This window comes from Triticum aestivum, chromosome 5A, assembly GCF_018294505.1.
Source record: "Triticum aestivum cultivar Chinese Spring chromosome 5A, IWGSC CS RefSeq v2.1, whole genome shotgun sequence".
Classification (NCBI taxonomy): Eukaryota; Viridiplantae; Streptophyta; class Magnoliopsida; order Poales; family Poaceae; genus Triticum; species Triticum aestivum.
Window position 1 is genome coordinate 315,724,594 of NC_057806.1, and position 15,592 is coordinate 315,740,185.

A 15,592-nucleotide genomic window follows, 5' to 3' on the forward strand; every position below is an offset into this window, starting at 1 on the left:
AAATACCTTTTTGTAGACACCAAAATTTCAAATACACTAGTGAATTCAGGAGCTCAGCCCGGACCTTCCCGCGAAGCCAAGCCTACTTGTGTTGGCGCCGCAACGCGAGAGGCATGGCTCTCCTCCTCCTCCACCTCTTGCTCTTCCTCCGCCTCGTTACCTCCGGCGCCGCCGACTCGTTTCCAGCCACTGCGATGTTCGTCCTCGGAGACTCCACTGCCAGCTGTGCCGCCACCACGCTGTCCCTCAACCTCACCCCCCCCCCCCCCCCCCCCCCCCCCCCCCCCCCTCCTCTTTCTCCAGCCCCTGCCTCTTCCACTCCGGCCGCCGCCGCCTCCTCCCCGACATCCTTGGTAAGCACCTTGAACGCCCCCGTTCCACTGAACCCCACCAGCTCCGCTCCTGATTCGCGCACCATCACGTGCGTGCATGCAGCCGCCAAGATGGAGCTCCCGCCACCGCCGCTCATCTCCACGCTCAACGGCTCAGCGGCCGCGGCCGCGATGGGCGTCAACTTCGGCGGCGAGGAGGGCGAGAGCGGCGGAGCCGGGGTGTTCCGCATGGGCGCCGTCGGGCAGCAGCTGCGGCTGGCCGCCGAGACGCTGCAGCTGCTGCGCCTCGAGGCCGCCACGCCGGGCGAGGCGTCCGCGGCCGCGGCCGGCGCCGTCTTCGTGGTGTCCTTCGGCGCCGACGCGTACGCGCGGCTGCTCGCGCGCGGGTCCGAGGCGGACGCGTCGGCGCCCAAGCACGGCCGCCGCGGCTTCGCCCGCCTCCTGGCCGGCCGCGTGGCGCGCGCGGTGCAGGAGCTGTACGAGGCGGACGTGAGGAGGGTGGCGGTGCTGGGGGTGCCGCCGCTGGGGTGCGCGCCGCGGGTGATGTGGGACGGGCTGCACCTCGTGGACGGCCGCGGGTGCGTGGAGGAGGCTAACGAGCTCGTCCAGGGGTACAACGCCAGGGTGGAGGCGCAGCTGGACGCGCTCCGGCCGGAGCTGCCCGGCGCCGACATCGTCTTCTGCGACGTCTACAAGGGGGTCATGGAGATGATCACCAATCCGGCCGCATATGGTAACATTACTTTTACTAACCGAAATTATCTGTTTTGTATGTGATCACCAATGTGAGTCGACGTTTGCCGCATTGCGCTCTTTTGTTTCTGCAAACACATTCGGAAAAATGAACACCTGCTGCTACCGGGTGTTCAATCAGTTCCATGTGAGCCATGCTGTGCCTGTTTTTCAAACTTAGCTGGGTTGATCGGTGATCGAAGCGTCTTAACCAATCTTCTATTATATTATTATTAAAACGATAGAGTTATGATAAATCAACGGCAGTGATTGGGTGATCTGAATTTTTTTTCATGGAGCGTGATGTGAGCTTGGAAAGGCCAGCCAGCAAAACAGAGTATGTACGTGAACCTATTCCATCGGCTATAGGCAAGAAGAGTCCATATGCTAATACAAACGGATTCCGGATGAAGTCCAATTACTATACGGGTCATGTTATGGTAATTCGTATACGTACAGCGTAACGTTTGGATGCTATCTTCCAAGTATTTAATTTGCATGCAGAAGGCAAGGCATAATGGCTCTTGCTTGCATGAGCGTGGATTGCATGCAACATGAAATTCAGCTGGGGAACATCAAAGTAATAAGGAACTGTAGGACAGCTAGAATATATATTGCTTGCAAATACGAACGTCAAAGTGTAAGAACAAACTTGTTTTGGTGACCAGAAATAAATTACCTGCACAAGTCGTTCTTAAAGCTACAGGATGCAAGAGGAAAGCATAGTTAGAGCTACAGGATATAAGAGGAAAACATAGTCACACAGGACGAACAAAAGGGAGAGACGAACAAGATGATTACATGAACACAACGTGTCCTAGGTCCTCTCCCGCCGCCCTGGCTACTGCCTGCCCTGCACTCGCGCACGCCGCTCCGCAGCTGTCCCAAGCATCAACCATGTGCCTCGCCCGCGCCCTTCAGTAGCCCCACGAGCACCTGGCAGCCGTCACCGGCGCCCTCGCCTGCGATTCTGCGATGCCGAGACGAGCGGTCCTGCACCGGGATGAATGTAGCTAGAGCGATGGCCATGTCTGTACGCGCAGCCGTAGCACGCCCTTGTAGACCACAAAGAGAAATGAGCATAAGAGATGAGGAAAAAAACTACCTGGATTGCAGCCCCCACTGCCCTAGCTCAGGCACATTGCCGGCTTGTTTTCTGCTCCTCCATGAGTCGTGGCGATTCGAGGGGGCTCCGGGCCTCAGCCGCTTCCGCCTCGACGATCAACCCTGTCCAGGGCTCGGGGCTTTATAGAGGACCACCAGGAGCATCTCGATGAAGACGATAGAGACAACGCCGCCGCGGCGACCGATGCTGGTGAGTTCAGAGGCCAGGAGGTAGAGCGCGATGGCCACCCCAAACGTAGGCGTGAACCCTGCGCGTCCACCACTTCCCCGCCCGCGTCATGCTAGTGACGCGCTCCTCGAGGAGGAACACCATTGAAACGGTGCACATGGCGGCCTCCCGTCTGGCACGATGGCGAGCATGACCAGGAAGGAGGAACATGCATGGTCAGGTCGTTAGGAAATAAGGAGAAGCCCTAGCAGATCGTGCATGTATGGATGTGTGCATACCGGTGCGTTGATTTTGCCTGGTCTAGCGGCAGTTCTGGATTGCATAGGAAACGTGCATGCGTGGGTAGGGTTGTTTCTTTTTTGGTTTTTCCCCTTGTAAACCGGAGGGTTGGAAGTGTGGGAGGTGCTGTAAAAAGATCGTTGCGGTTCTCGCGAGAGGCGATCATGGTCTCGTGGATGGATCGTGGGAAGGAGGTGGCCCAATGATACGTGTCCAACGAGGTGGGGGGATCGAACGAGGTGTCGAACCACGAGGGGAGGTCGAACCATCACGACGTTCGATCCCCCTTTAATAGTAGAGATTTCAGAAATTAGCCATGCATGCCTCATTCAATTACACAAGTAAATATAGAAAGCCATGGTGCAACAAGCATTCCAAAATAATATATTATTTAGACACACAAGTATAACCCAAGACATGGTGCAGCAAGCATTCTAAAATTATGTATCATTCCATCACAGAGATTAATAAACCCTGACTTGGCACACCACATCTGAACCATTTGAGGATAGCAAGCAAACATCACATATGAAAGGATAGCAGGCAAACATCACATATGACAGGATAGCACAAATTATGGCAAGGCAAATTTATTTGCTTATTCTACCAGCAAACAAACATCACATATGACAGGATAACACAAATTATAGATGAACAAACCTTGAATCTGCCTCAGCTAAACAACCTGCAAATTTATGAGAGACAATTTGTTAGCATCTGAATATGTATCGAAGTTCATAGCTTGCACTGGTGTATTTACAATATGGCAATATTCACATCTGGTCGAGATATGGTGGGGAGGCCATCGGATCTGAATCATTTGATGAGACAGAGGGATATATGGGAGAGACGGTGGCTACAGAGGAGGTGACAGGCGACGAGGTAGGGGCCAAATCGGGTGGGGAGAAGGCAGGGGATCTCAGTGAGAGATGCATCGGGTGAGAGGGACGGGTTCAAAGAGGCATGGAGGAAGAGGTCTGGCCGGATGGGGCGTAGGCGGATGGCCGGAGATGCAGGCCGACCGGGGAGATGGGGGCGGGCCGCATGGGCGATGGGGGCGGGTGCCGGGGGTGCTGCATGGGAGATGTGGAGAGGGAGGAGGCCGGTGCTGGCCGGAGAAGGAAAGGAGGGGGAGGGGCGAGGCCGGGGCTCACCTGCGCCCCCGCGTGCCGCCGCTTCTCCACCTCGTCCCGCGCGAGCCCTTTTCGCTTCTGGGGCGGTCGAGCGAAATCAGCCCAAAACCGAGCGCCAGAGCAAAGAATTCTGGAAGAGCGCGCGAAGTGTTCCCAGGCTGCTTCCAATATCACGGTCCAATGTCTATGACCACCCAAACGCACGCACCCAATTACACAATTCTACCCCTCAATCTCCACATCCAAACACAGCGGAGTGGGTGGGAGAGGGGGGCACGGTGCTTACGGTGGCGGCGGCGCGCGAGCGCAGGGCTCCTCGGCATGGCCCTGCGCAGTGGGCTGCGAGGTGGTGGCGCCCGTTGCGGCCGCTCGATCTGGCTCGGGTCCGAGCGGATCCGGGCGGCGGATGGCCTGATGGCCGCCGATGGATCCTCCTACCGCTCCTAGAGGTCTTCCTCGTGCCTCCATGGGTGCGTGCGGAGGCGGCTTCGTAGATGTGGGGCTGGTGGCGGCGCGCTCATCCGGATCTGACAGCAAGATCGGGGTGGGAGGCACAGGTTAGGCAGCGGCCTGGTGTGGTTGTTGCTCCGGCCATGGACGGCGGCGCGGGAAGGTCCGGCACATGGGCGGTAGCCTACTGGTGGCGTGGCGGCTACACGGTGGCCCGACAGCTCTGCTCACGGCGACGGTCGGCTTCTACTTCGGCGTCGGCTCGTCTGTAAGCGGACTGTTTCGACTTTCACTTCAACCCCTCGTCATGTGTGTGCTACGTTCACTGGAGGGCAGTCCTCTCCCAGTCGTCGTCCACCGTTAAGGGACAACTCCGCCGGTAGGTGGACCGCCGAGTCTTCCTTGCCTCCCTTCGACTGGTGTGTGCCACCGCGGAGCTCGTCCCTTGCCCGGGAGGGATGGGGAGGGACGGTGCCGGCCAGTTTTGGCCGACCCAAGGGTGGATTTTAAGGGCTGGAGGCCGCCCAGGAGTGGTAAAAAGGGGTCTTTTCCACTCATCTCTTCGTTCGCCATAGCTGTGTGTCTCGAGTGGGGTGGTATCGAGGTCTTGAATGCCGGAGTGACGGCCTTGGCGGTGGGAGCCGCGGGTCCCGTGAGCGGAGCTCGTGGCTCGGGTGTGGTCTGGCTGCCATGGTCGTGCGAGAAGCGTGGTGGTCAGGGGTGCGACGACGGGTGGTGGTGTGCAGCGAGCGGTGGCTCTATGTACCACATCTAGGTGGTGAAGAGGGCTTGCCGGGGTGAAAACCTATTCTGGCCTAGTCAGGTCGACGGCGGCAGCATCTATGGTGTTGTCCCCTTCTTGAAGGCGTCGCCACGGCCCCTCTATGTTCCCTTTGATGCTCTCGGGTAATCCCCGATCCCTGGATTGGGGGTAGTGGCACTCGATATCATACCCTTCCTGAAGGCACAATCTTGGAGCTTTTGTTTCGTCTTGCTCGGCTTCTCTTCATTTGGAGATGGCCCTGATCGCCTCAAGAGGTGCTCGTGTTCCTGTTGGGAAACGTAGCATGCAAGTTCAAAAAATTTCCTACGCTCATAGAAAATCTATCTAGGAGATGCAGAGCAACGAGAGGAGGAGAGTGTGTCCACGTACCCTCGAAGACCGAAAGCGGAAGCATTTGACAACACGGTTGATGTAGTCGAACTTCTTCTCGTTCCAACCGATCAAGCACCGAATGTACGGCAGCTTTGAATTCTGCACACGTTCAGCTCGATGACGTCCCTTGAACTCTTGATCCAGCGAAGTGTCGAGGGAGAGTTTCATCAGCACGACGGCGTGGTGACGTTGATGGTGAAGTGATCCGCGCAGGGCTTCGCTTAAGCACTACGTGAATATGACCGGGGGCGTAAACTGTGGAGGGAGGCATGGCACACGGTTAGGAATCAATGTTGTATATGTTCTAGCGGTGCCCCCCCCCCCATATATATATAGGTGGGAGAGGGAGAGCGGCAACAAGGGGCGCCCCAAGTAGGAGTAATCCTACTTGGGCGCCTCCTACAAGTCGGCCTCCCCCCTTCCATAAGTGTGGGAGGGAGAAGGAAAGAGATGGGGGAGGGGAAGGAAAGGGGGAGGTCGAATCCTCCCCTTTCCTTCTCCCTTCCCTCCTTTCCTTTCCCCCTTTGTAGCGACCAGACCTCAAACAGTCTGATCTCTGTGCTCCGGTGTCATCCCTGGATCAGTAATGCTGACACCACACAGTACTCGGAGGATTTATAGCAGAGTAGCAATCACACACTTATTACATCGAGTGTCTCAAAAGAGAACTTATTACAATAAATATGGCTTAAGGCCATCTAATAACGATAACAGCGGAAGGCTTGGAAGATAAGTGAGTCCATCAACTCCAACGGCATCACTGAGTATAGAACCACGACCTAAAAACTCCTTAATCATCGTCTGAAAAAGTCTGCAACATTAACATTGCAGTCCGAAAACGGGTCAGCACATGGAATATGCTGGCAAGGTAACACATAGAGAGTAATGGAATGCAACAGCTATACTATATGCATGTTTGGCTGGTGAAAAGCTCTATGGTTACTGTTTTTGCGTAAAGCCAATTTTTCCGTACTTCAAAGGAATAAGATTAATTACTATCATGGTGGTTGTTAAACATTGAGAATGGTTGACAGCATTCTCAATCCCAATTAAGTAACTTCATTAAAACCCCACAAAATTAATTTAGAGTAACATGTTGAGATTCACATGATAATCCAGGTACTAGATACTCAAGATGTCCATAACCGGGGACACGGCTAACCATGATTAGTTTGTTACACTCTGCAGAGGTTTGCGCACTTTTCCCCACAAGACTCGATCGTTTCCGTTTGATTTCTCGCACTATAGGGTGTTTGAGAAGACGGATGACCGAGACACAGTCTTTCAGAAGCGCTAGCACCTTACGACGGATAGACCGGTACACCTACTTTCCCCTACATCTGCTAGTCTACCCTGTAAGAGTTCGCACAACTTAGTCAACTATGCCAGAGCCCATAATGGCTTGTGGCTGCACACGGAAGTTTCTAGTATGAATAATCTCATGATCCCTTTGGGCCTGGGTGGCGGTCCAAATAAAAACAGGCAAGTCCTGGAAACCCCAGGTGCCTCAATCCACCCAGATGTGTGTTAGGTTGCCACCTTAGATAAACCCTTAATTATCAATCTCACATCTGTCATGGATATCACTCACCCAATCCACGTCTACTAGCATAGCATGGCATAATAAGCAAACGTAGAAGTAACTCCCAAAGGTTTGATAATAAACAGGTAATAGGTACTACCTCATCTACTTCCCATCCCACAATTTAATTAGATCCTAATCATGCAATGTGTGAGGATTGATCTAATGCAATAAAACTGGGTTGTAGAAAAGGTATGATCAAAGTGTTACTTGCCTTGCTGATGATCCGCGTAACCTAGAGATTCGAAGTAACAGGCGGCGCACTCCGGGTATTCTATCGCAGACACACAACAAGCATACAATAAGTACTCATCTAATGCACAGATAAAACTCAAATAGAAGATCTAACCAGAAAGTTCAACTTAAGAACCCTGGTTTGAAAAAAGAATCAAATCGAACGAAGCAAAAGAAATCAAACGGCGAAAGAAAACAACTTCGTTCTACTAATCTGGATCTAGGGAAAATTTTACAGTAGCAAAATCATGTTTAAGTTAATTATTCGGAAAGAGGGTTTCGAGACGAAACTCCAGGTGCTTGAATCGCCTGATTCCGATAAACGAGCGAAAAGTTATACTAAAACGAAAATCGGATCAGAAATCGCGATCAGAAAATAACCGCGAAAAATCCGACGAAAAAGAAAAACGACGAACAGATTTTTTTTAAACAGCACGGAAAACGAGGCGGCGGCGAACCTCGGGCGGCGCGCAACTCTGGCGGCGACGGCGACGGCGGCGGCTGGGCTCTCTCTCGGCTCGGGCCTCGGGCGCCTTATAAAGGGCCCGACCAGGGAGTCCTGGCCGAGTACGGCCCGTAGTCGGTTCCGGTTTTTTTTTTAAATAATTCTGCTCGGAAGAAAAATAAAAAGAAATACTAAACGGACTCCAAAAATCACGAAATAAATTTTGCCGGGTTTCTAAAATCGAGCCCGATAAAGTGAACATTTATCTGGGCCCAAACTACAACTTTGAAAAACGCGTATTTTTCCTAAATTCAAATAAAAATACCGAAAAACTCCGAAATAAAACTTATTTGATTTTTTTATTAAATCCTCAATATTTCTATATTTTGGGAAAGTCATTTTATTCCCTCTCTCATATTTTTGTAATAGAAATAATTGATGATAAAATAAATAAAATCAAATGATCCTGTTTACATAATTTGAGAAAACTCAAATATGTAAATAACGAAATCCCCAACTCTCTCCGTGGGTCCTTGAGTTGCTTAGAATTTTTTAGGATCAAAACCAAAAGCAAAATAAAATATGATATGCATGATGATCTAATGTATAACATTCCAAATTGAAAATTTGGGATGTTACACCCTTATTTCGGCCTATAGGAGGCGCACCAGCCCCTTGGAGGCTGGTCTGTCCCTCTTTGGCCCATTAGTCCCATATAGTTTGCCGGGGGTTGCCCGAAACCCCTTCCGATGACCCGATACGTACCCAGTGCCCCCCGAAACACTTCCGGTGTCCGAATACTATCGTCCTATATATGAATCTTTACCTCTCGACCATTTTGAGACTCCTCGTCATGTCTGTGATCTCATACAGGACTCCGAAAACATTCGGTCACCAAATCACATAACTCATATAATACAAAATCGTCATTGAACGTTAAGCGTGCGGACCCTACAGATTTGAGAACTATGTAGACATGACCAAGACACCTCTCCGGTCAATAACCAACAACGGAACCTGGATGCTCATATTGGTTCCCACATATTCTACGAAGATCTTTATCGGTCATACCGTAATGACAACATATGTTATTCCCTTTATCATCGGTATGTTACTTGTCCGAGATTCGATCGCCGGTATCTTCATACCTAGTTCAATCTCGTTACCGTCAAGTCTCTTTACTCGTTCCGTAATACATCATCCCACAACTAACTCATTAGTCACATTGCTTGCAAGGCTTATTACGATGTGCATTACCGAGAGGGCCCAGAGATACCTCTCTGAAACTCGGAGTGACAAATCCTAATCTTGATCTATGCCAACCCAACGAACACCTTTGGAGATACCTGTAGAGCATCTTTATAATCACCCAGTTACGTTGTGACGTTTGATAGCACACAAGGTATTCCTCCGGTGTCTGGGAGTTGCATAATCTCATAGTCAAAGGAATATGTATATGACATGAAGAAAGCAATAGCAATAAAACTTAACGATCATTATGCTAAGCTAACGGATGGGACTTTGCCATCACATCATTTTCCTAATGATGTGATCCCGTTCATCAAATGACAACGCATGTCCATGGCTAGGAAACTTAACCATCTTTGATTAACGAGCTAGTCTAGTAGAGGCTTACTAGGGACACTGTGTTTTGTCTATGTATCCACACATGTATCAAGTTTTCGGTTAATACAATTCTAGCATGAATAATAAACATTTATCATGATATTAGGAAATATAAAATAACAACTTTATTATTGCCTCTAGAGCATATTTCCTTCAGTCTCCCACTTGCACTAGAGTCAGTAATCTAGTTCACATCACCATGTGATTTAACACCAATAGTTCACATCTTTATGTGATTAACACCCATAGTTCACATCGCCATGTTACTAACACCCAAAGGGTTTACTAGAGTCAAAAATCTAGTTCACACCACTATGTGATTAACACCCAAGGAGTGCTAAGGTGTGATCATGTTTTGCTTGTGAGAGAAGTTTAGTCAACGGGTCTGGCACATTCAGATCCGTATGTATTTTGCAAATTTCTATGTCTACAATGCTCTGCATGGAGCTACTCTATCTAATTGCTTCCACTTTCAATATGTAAGCAGATTGAGACTCAGAGTCATCCGTATCAGTGTCAAGCTTGCATCGACATAACCCTTTACGACGAACTCTTTGTCACCTCCATAACCGAGAAACATTTCCTTAGTCCTCTTTAGGTACCTAAGGATAATTTTAACCATTGTCCAGTGATCTACTCCTGGATCACTATTGTACCCCCTTGCCAAACTCATGGCAAGGTACACAATAGGTCTGGTATAAAACATGGCATACTTTATAGAACCTATGGCTGAGGCATAGGGAATGACTTTCATTCTCTCACTATCTTCTGTCGTGGTCGGGTTTTGAGTCTTACTCAACTCCATACCTTACAACTCAGGCAAGAACTCCTTCTTTGACTGATCCATTTTAAACTCCTTCAAAATCTTATCAAGGTAAGCACTCATCGAAAGTCTTATCAAGCGTCTTGATCTATCTTTATAGATCTTGATGCCCAATATGTAAGCAGCTTCACCTAGGTCTTTCTTTGAAAAACTCCTGTCAAACACTCCTTTATGCTTTCCAGAAAATTCTACATCATTTCCGATCAACAATATGTCATTCACATATACTTATCAGAAAGGCTGTAGTGCTCCCACTCACTTTCTTGTAAATACAGGCTTCACTGAAGTTTGTATAAAACTATATGCTTTGATCAACTCATCAAAGCGTATATTCCAACTCTGAGATGCTTGCACCAGTCCATAAATGGATCGCTGGAGCTTGAACATTTTGTTAGTACCTCTAGGATTGACAAAACCTTCTGGTTGTATCATATACAACTCTTCTTTAAGAAATCCATTAAGGAATGCAGTTTTCACATCCATTTGCCAGATTTCATAAAATGCGGCAATTGCTAATATGATCCGGACAGACTTAAGCATCGATACGGGTGAGAAAATCTCATCGTAGTCAACACCTTTGAACTTGTCGAAAACCTTTTGCGACAAGTCGAGCTTTGTAGATAGTAACACTACCATCAGTGTCCGTCTTCCTTTTAAAGATCCATTTATTCTCAATGGCTTGCCGATTATTGGGCAAGTCCACCGAAGTCCACACTTTGTTCTCATACATGGATCCTATCTCAGATTTCATGGCCTCAAGCCATCTGTTGGAACGTGGGCTCATCATAGTTTCTTCATAGTTCGTAGGTTTGCCACAGTCTAATAACATGACTTCCAGGACAGGATTACCGTACCACTCTGGTGCAGAACATGCTTTGTTCGACCTACGAGATCTAGTAGTAACTTGATCCAATGTTTCATGATCATCATCATTAGCTTCCTCTCTAGTTGGTGTAGGCATCACGAGAACGGATTTCACTGATGTGCTACTTTCCAATTTGAGAGAAGGTACAATTACCTCATCAAGTTCTACTTTCCTCCCACTCACTTCTTTCAAGAGAAATTCCTTCTCTAGAAAGGATCCATTCTTAGCAACAAAGATCTTGCCTTCGGATCTGTGATAGAAGGTATATCCAGCAGTTTCTTTTCGGTATCCTATGAAGACGCACTTCTCCGGTTTGGGTTCGAGCTTATCAGGCTGAAGCTTTTTCACATAAGCATCGCAACCCCAAACTTTAAGAAACGACATCTTAGGTTTCTTGCCAAACCATAGTTCATACGGTGTCATCTAAACGGATTTAGACGGTGCCCTATTTAACGTGAATGTAGCTGTCTCTAATGCATAACCCCAAAATGATAGTGGTAAATCGGTAAGAGGCATCATAGATCGCACCATATCTAATAAAGTATGTTTACGGCGTTCGGACACACCATTACGCTATGGTGCTCCAGGTGGCGTGAGTTGTGAAACTATTCCACATTGTTTTAAATGAAGGCCAAACTCATAACTCAAATATTTGCCTCCGCGACCAGATCATAGAAATTTTATTTTCTTGTTATGATGATTATGCATTTCACTCTGAAATTCTTTGAACTTTTCAAATGTTTCAGACTTGTGTTTCATTAAGTAGATATACCCATATCTGCTCAAATCATCTGTGAAGGTCAGAAAATAATGATACCCGCTGCAAGCCTCAACACTCATCGGACCGCATACATCGGTATGTATTATTTCCAATAAGTCATTAGCTCGCTCCATTGTTCTGGAGAATGGAGTTTTAGTCATCTTGCCAATGAGGCATGGTTCGCAAGTATCAAATGATTCATAATCAAGTGATTCCAAAAGCCCATCTGCATGGAGTTTTTTCATGCGCTTTACACCAATATGACCTAAACGGCTGTGCCACAAATATGTTGCACTATCATTATCAACTTTGCATCTTTTGGCATCAATATTATGAATATGTGTATCACTACGAGCGAGATTCAATAAACCATTTACATTAGGTGTATGACCATAGAAGGTTTTATTCATGTAAACAGAACAACAATTATTTTCTGACTTAAATGAATAAACCTATCGCAATAAACATGATCCAATCATATTCATGCTCAACGCAAACACCAAATAACATTTATTTAGGTCCAACACTAATCCTGAAGGTAGAGAGAGTGTGTGATGGTGATCTTATCAACCTTGAAATCACTTCCAACACACATCGTTGATGTCTACTACACAACCTTCTTCTTGTAGACGTTGTTGGGCCTCCAAGTGCAGAGGTTTATAGGACAGTAGCAAATTTCACTCAAGTGGATGACCTAAGGTTTATCAATCCGTAGGAGGCGTAGGATGAAGATGGTCTCTCTCAAGCAACCCTGCAACCAAATAACAAAGAGTCTCTTGTGTCCCCAACACACCCAATACAATGGTAAATTTTATAGGTGCACTAGTTCGGCGAAGAGATGGTGATACAAGTGCGATATAGATAGTAGATAATAATTTTTGTAATCTGAAAATATAAAAACAGCAAGGTAACTAATGATAAAAGTGAGCGTAAACAGTATTGCAATGCGTTGAAACAAGGCCTAGGGTTCATACTTTCACTAGTGCAAGTCCTCTCAACAATAATAACATAATTGGATCATATAACCATCCCTTAACATGCAACAAAGAGTCACTCCAAAGTCACTAATAGCGGAGAGCAAATGAAGAGATTATGGTAGGGTACGAAACCACCTCAAAGTTATTCTTTCCAATAAATCCGTTGGCTATTCCTATAGGTGTCACAAACAGCCCTAGAGTTCGTACTAGAATAACACCTTAAGACACAAATCAACCAAAACCCTAATGTCACCTAGATACTCCAATGTCACCTCAAGTATCCGTGGGTATGATTATACGATATGCATCACACAATCTTAGATTCATCTATTCAACCAACACATAGAACCTCAAAGAGTGCCCCAAAGTTTCTACCAGAGAATCACGATGAAAATGTGTGCCAACCCCTATGCATAGGTTCATGGGCGGAACCCGCAAGTTGATCAGCAAAACATACATCAAGTGAATCACGTGATATCCCATTGTCACCACAGATACGCACGGCAAGACATACATCAAGTGTTCTCAAATCTTTAAAGACTCAATCCGATAAGATAACTTCAAAGGGGAAACTCAGTCCATTACAAGAGAGTAGAGGGGGAGGAGAAACATAAGATCCAACTATAATAGCAAAGCTCGCGATACATCAAGATCGTGCCAAATCAAGAACACGAGAGAGAGAGAGAGATCAAACACATAGCTACTGGTACATACCCTCAGCCCCGAGGGTGAACTACTCCCTCCTCGTCATGGAGAGCGCCGGGATGATGAAGATGGCCACCGGAGAGGGATTGCCCCCTCCGGCAGGGTGTCGGAACGGGTCTAGATTGGTTTTCGGTGGCTACGGAGGCTTCTGGCGGCGGAACTCTTGATCTATTGTGCTCCCCGATCGTTTTAGGGTATATGGATATATATAGGCGGAAGAAATACGTCAGGGGAGCCACGAGGGGCCCACGAGGGTGGAGGGTGCGGCCAGGGGGATGGGCGCGCCCCCTGCCTTGTGGCTTCCTCGTTCCTCCCTTACGTGGACTCCAAGTCTTCCGGGTTGCTTTCCTTCCAAAAATAAGTTCCTTGAAGTTTCAGGTCAATTGGACTCCGTTTGATTTTTCTTTTCTGCGATACTCTAAAACAAGGAAAAAACAGAAACTGCCACTGGGCTCTGGGTTAATAGGTTAGTCCCAAAAATAATATAAAAGTGTATAATAAAGCCCATAAACATCCAAGGTTTATAATATAATAGCATGGAACAATCAAAAATTATAGATACGTTGGAGACGTATCAGCATCCCCAAGCTTAATTCCTGCTCGTCCTCGAGTAGGTAAATGATAAAAACAGAATTTTTGATGTGGAATGCTACTAGACATAATTTCAATGTAATTCTTCTTAATTGTGGCATGAATATTCAGATCCGAAAGATTCAAGATAAAAGTTCATATTGACATAAAAATAATAATACTTCAAGCATACTAACAAAGCAATTATGTCTTCTCAAAATAACATGGCCAAAGAAAGTTCATCCCTACAAAATCATATAGTTTAGTCATGCTCCATTTTCGTCACATAAGAATGCTCTCATCATGCACAACCCCGATGACAAGCCAAGCAATTGTTTCATACTTTAGTAATCTCAAACCTATAAACTTTCACATAATATATGAGCGCGAGCCATGGACATAGCACTATGGGTGGAATAAAATATGATGATGGGGGTTATGTGGAGAAGACAAAAAGGAGAAATTCTCACATCAACGAGGCTAATCAATGAGCTATGGAGATGCCCATCGATTGATGCTAATGCAAGGAGTAGGGATTGCCATGCAACGGATGCACCAGAGCTATAAATGTATGAAAGCTCAACAAAAGAACTAAGTGGGTGTGCATCCAACTTGCTTGCTCACGAAGACCTAGGGCACTTAAGAAGGCCCATTGTTGGAATATACAAGCCAAGTTCTATAATGAAAAATTCCCACTAGTATATGAAAGTGACAAAACAAGAGACTCTCTATCATAAAGATCATGGTGCTACTTTGAAGCACAAGTGTGGAAAAAGGATAGTAGCATTGTCCCTTTTATTTTTTATTTTTTTATTTTTTTATTTGGCCTTTTTAGGACAATGCTCTATGAATGATGGTCATCACACTTCTATTTATTTACAACTCAATAATTACAACTCGATACTTAGAACAAGATATGACTCTATATGAATGCCTCTGGCGGTGTACCGGGTTATGCAATGAACCAAGAGTGACATGTATGAAAAAATTATGAACGGTGGCTTTGCCACAAATACTATGTCAACTACATGATCATGCTAAGCAATATGACAATGATGAATGTGTCATGATAAACGGAATGGTGGAAAGTTGCATGGCAATATATCTCGGAATGGCTATGGAAATGCCATAATAGGTAGGTATGGTGGATGTTTTGAGGAAGATATAAGGAGGTTTAGTTGTGAAAGAGCGTATCATATCACGGGGTTTGGATGCACCGGCGAAGTTTGCACCAACTCTCAATGTGAGAAAGGGCAATGCACGGTACCGAAGAGGCTAGCAATGATGGTAGGGTGAGAGTGCGTACAATCCATGGACTCAACATTAGTCATGAAGAACTCACATACTTATTGCAAAAATCTACAAGTCATCAAAAACCAAGCACTACGCGCATGCTCCTAGGGGGATAGATTGGTAGGAAAAGACCATCGCTCGTCCCCGACCGCCACTCATAAGGAAGACAATCAAATAGCACCTCATGTTTCAAATTTGTTACACAATGTTTACCATGCATGCATGCTACGGGACTTGCAAACTTCAACACAAGCATTTCTCAAATTCACAACTACTCAACTAGCATGACTTTGATATTATTACCTCCATATCTCAAAACAATCATCAAGCATCAAA

General features: G+C 46.9%; 1 protein-coding gene and 1 long non-coding RNA gene across 4 annotated transcripts; one reads left to right on the forward strand and one right to left on the reverse strand.

Annotated features, from left to right (window-relative positions):
• Window positions 1–297: 297 nt before the first annotated feature.
• Window positions 298–1,137, forward strand: LOC123103116 (GDSL esterase/lipase At5g37690). The gene has a single exon (XM_044524610.1). The coding sequence runs from the start codon at window positions 444–446 to the stop codon at window positions 1,107–1,109; it is 666 nt and encodes a 221-aa protein (XP_044380545.1). The 5' UTR covers window positions 298–443; the 3' UTR covers window positions 1,110–1,137.
• Window positions 1,138–1,658: 521 nt separating this feature from the next.
• LOC123103117 (uncharacterized) lies at window positions 1,659–4,783 on the reverse strand. Of its 3 annotated transcripts, XR_006449659.1 has the most exons (3): window positions 3,792–4,782; window positions 3,298–3,322; window positions 1,659–2,530 (listed from the first exon to the last, which is right to left on the reverse strand). It is a non-coding gene; the product is annotated as an uncharacterized lncRNA (long non-coding RNA). The 3 variants fall into 3 exon arrangements; XR_006449658.1 differs by having other exon boundaries at window positions 1,659–3,322; window positions 4,057–4,783; XR_006449657.1 differs by having other exon boundaries at window positions 1,659–3,322; window positions 3,792–4,783.
• Between the last annotated feature and the right edge of the window lie 10,809 nt (window positions 4,784–15,592).